Raw genomic sequence first — 3845 nt, forward strand, 5'->3', positions numbered from 1 at the left:
TCTTGCATTCATATAGTGCAGGAGTTGGACAACACCCCCCATGTGTGTGCTACTTGTAACATCCCGTGCATTTATTTGAATGTTTTTTTATTCAATTTGAGTTTCCACAACATAGCTATTTCAATAAAATAACTTAGTTATTATAGTAAGAAATATTAGGTTAAAATTTTGAGGACTACAAAAGGATTTAAAAACTATTCAGTATTTCAGTTGCGACTAAATAGTGTACATTAGGAAAAACCACGTAAAATTTATATTTCACCAAAGCCTTTAAACCCAATCCATACAAACCCAACCAAGCCATAATCAATACTCACGTGCACATCACGTGACATTCACCAACACCAAAAAAACCAGAAAGCATTTATATCATTACACACATTCATCACTATCCCCTTCTTAACTTCCCCCATATATCCATACGTCACCGTTTTCTTCTCCATATTCATTAAATGGACACGTCACCACCATCACCACCGCTCCTCACCACCGCCACCACTTTTTTCAACAACAATGCCGCCGCCGTCACCGCCACCGCCACGCCATCACCTAATAACATTATCATATCACCACCACAACAACAACAAATATTACATTCATCTTCATCTTCAACATTATCTTCAATCGTAATAGTTATAATCATTATCGCTTCTGCCATAATCATCTCCGCTTTAATTTACCTTCTGTTACGATTCATATCTCGCCGTTTCAACCGTGTTCAATCCGTACATTCTTTTTCATCTTCAAACAACGACGTCGTTTCTGAGTTTCCAGACCATAACGGAACACGTGAACATCACGTGATTCATTTTGTAAACAATGGCAACAGTAGTAATACTAATTTTAATAAACCTAATTCGCTTCCTGTATTTACATTTTCGTCACTAACTGGTAACATTCCCGGTGGAGACTGTGCTGTTTGTTTATCTAAATTTAACGGCGTTGATCAGCTCCGTTTACTTCCGTTATGTTGTCACGCGTTTCATGTTGAATGTATTGACATGTGGCTTAAAACGAATCAATCATGTCCGTTATGTAGGTCAGCTGTAAACCCTAGCGAAGATGATGTACTGAACAAAATTCGATCACTATCCGATCAGAACAACAGTTTTCGAATCGAGATTGGGAGTATTAGTCGCCGGCGAAATCCGGATGATTCCGGTGACCGGAGATCGTTTTCCGTCGGCGGATCGTTCGAGTACGTTCTCGACGACGGATACGAAGTGCCGGTTGAATCAATTAATCGAAGAGAAATTTCCGATCGGATTGCCGGAGATAAGGATTTGTTTACGCCGGAGCTGCCGGGGGAGAATTTAGCGGAGGAAATAGACGCAGGAAGTGGACGGAGGAATTGGTTGCGTGATTATGTTGATAGAGTATCGGTATCGATTTCTTCACGGTCGCATTCGTTTCGTGGCTCCGGTAGGTTTTTTACCGGAAGTAGTCGCCGGAGTGAGGTGGTTGATGATTATGAAGGTGGTAGAGTTGGAGAAGAGATCAGTGAACTTTTCCGGTGGTTGTCAGGGGTATAGGTGTAAATTTACATAAAAGGTTGAGTCAATATTAATACTCTTTTTTAATTATATTTTATTTTATTTTATTTTATTTTGAATTTCTTTTTTTTCTACTGTAGTTTTTAAGGAAACTCTATCTTTTTCTATTACCACTCTTGATATTATCCCCGGCAGAGTGGATAGCAAAAGGTGAGAGTCGGATATGAGATGTTTTATATTTAACACGAATTTTTATTTTGTTTGTATAAAGGCTGAATGATAATAATAATAATAATAATAATAATAATAATAATAATAATAATAATAATAATAATAATAATAATAATAATAATAATAATAATAATAATTAACAATATAATAATAATAATAATAATAATATAATAACGATAGTAAGATAATAATAATACTAATACAGTAATTATAATAATTATTATTATTATATTTATATTATTATATATTATATTATAATTATATTTGTGTTGGATCTCATATTAGGGTACAGATCAATATTTTTTAAGGTAGAAATTGTTGTTCAACTTTCGAAATTTTAGCTTTAGATTTGGTTACCTAATCTTTAATTAGTTTTTGGAATATTTGAAATGTTATCTTTGAGACTTTGACTATTAAAATAAATTAGTGGTATCCAAGATAAGTTAACCTAAAATGAAAGTAGTATTTAGTCATTGAGAAAATAATGTATTTTATTTACTTAGATATACGTAGTTTAAGTAAGTTATATATTTGACTATATTTCTAGCCACCTCAAGATATAGGCGGGAACACAAGAGTTTTTGTAAGGACATCGAGATTTCAATCATTGGATTATATTGAGATGGTTAAACTTAAAATAAAATCCTATTCAATATATATCATATCATATTTATGTTTAATATTTAAATCATAGGAAATTGAGTAGGCATGAAATAACTTAAGAAACAAAATAACTTTTCTTGGCACACTTAAGCTTCCTATATTTTTTTATTTTGCAATTTGGAGTTAAAAAATTAGAGGAAGAAATTCTGTTAGGGCCAATGGAATAAAGCGAATGTGAATCTTTAATCTTATTTTGTGTGTATAAAGTAAGTTGCTCTCGTAATATTTTGGTTCCTGTAAGTGTGGATCATTTGTCTTGTTCTATGTCTTTATCTGTTCCAATGTGATCTGGTCTTGTCATATAATAGTAATAATTACAATAATTTCGGATTTAAGATAATGGGTAGGACTTAGTAAACAACTTAAATCTTGGGGCCTGGCTGACTTGATAAATCAATATCATCGTGAACATTTTATAAGTTTAATAAGTGTGTTACATCAACATTTTCTAAGTTTTATCATATCTAGGGCATTTGCCATTTGGTGATCTTGAAATTTGAATTTTTTATATGGATAATGATACATCACTACATTTTAACTACATTTTTAACTATACACCGCTAATGTGCTTTAAAATATTATACAGTAAAACATTTTTAGCGGTGTATGATTAAAAATGAAAGTGTAACTGTGTAAGAATTACCTCATATTTCGTATGAATCTTAAAATCACTTTTTGAGAGCCGGTCGAATTGATAGTTATCAAAGTTTTACCCTAATATTTGTATTTTGAGATTGTTCAATACTTAACAATTTTTCATTTTACTCATTTAACTATTTAATTCGATCATACAACTCTAAACTTGAAGTTAATTGTCTTCCATAGTGTTATACTTATCCACCATTATTTTTCTAATGTTCTCGTTTCTCATTTGCAATATGCGGATGACACGCTCTTTGTTGGTGAGTGGAGCCATTCCAATGCTTTTAACCTTAGGAATATCCTCAAATGTTTTGAACTTGCTTCCGGACTTAAAGTCAACTTTCATAAGAGTTATGTGTATGATGTGGGGGTAGATGAGTCGGAAATTAATCAACTTGCCCTTCATATGGGATGTCAAGTGGGTAACTTTCCTTTTATTTACCTTGGAATGCCTATTGGTGCAAAGATGAATTCGGTAAAAGATTGGAGCCCGGTTATAGATAAATTCAACAATAAACTTTCGGGTTGGAAGACGAGATCGATGTCTTTTGGAGGAAGATTAGTGTTGATTAAATCGGTTCTTTCGAGCTTGCCAATGTACTATTTCTCGCTATTTCGTGCCTCTTCTTGTGTGCTAAAAATACTTGAGAGAGTGAGATGCATTTTCTTTTGGGGTGGGTCGGGTTCGGGTTCCAAATTGTCGTGGGTAAAGTGGGAACATGTCCTTAATTCTTATGAGAATGGGGGGTTAAATATTGGGTCTTTAAAAAGCAAAAATTTATCTTTACTTGGAAAGTGGTGGTGGAGGTTCAAAAC

The 3845-nt window shown here is 33.2% G+C and overlaps 1 protein-coding gene across 1 annotated transcript; it reads left to right on the forward strand.

Annotated features, from left to right (window-relative positions):
* Positions 1 to 452: 452 nt before the first annotated feature.
* Positions 453 to 1532, forward strand: LOC139875259 (E3 ubiquitin-protein ligase ATL4-like). The gene has a single exon (XM_071862602.1). It carries the CDS (start codon positions 453 to 455, stop codon positions 1530 to 1532), a length of 1080 nt encoding a protein of 359 aa, XP_071718703.1.
* Positions 1533 to 3845: the final 2313 nt, after the last annotated feature.

Source organism: Rutidosis leptorrhynchoides, chromosome 11, assembly GCF_046630445.1.
Source record: "Rutidosis leptorrhynchoides isolate AG116_Rl617_1_P2 chromosome 11, CSIRO_AGI_Rlap_v1, whole genome shotgun sequence".
Lineage (NCBI taxonomy): Eukaryota > Viridiplantae > Streptophyta > Magnoliopsida > Asterales > Asteraceae > Rutidosis > Rutidosis leptorrhynchoides.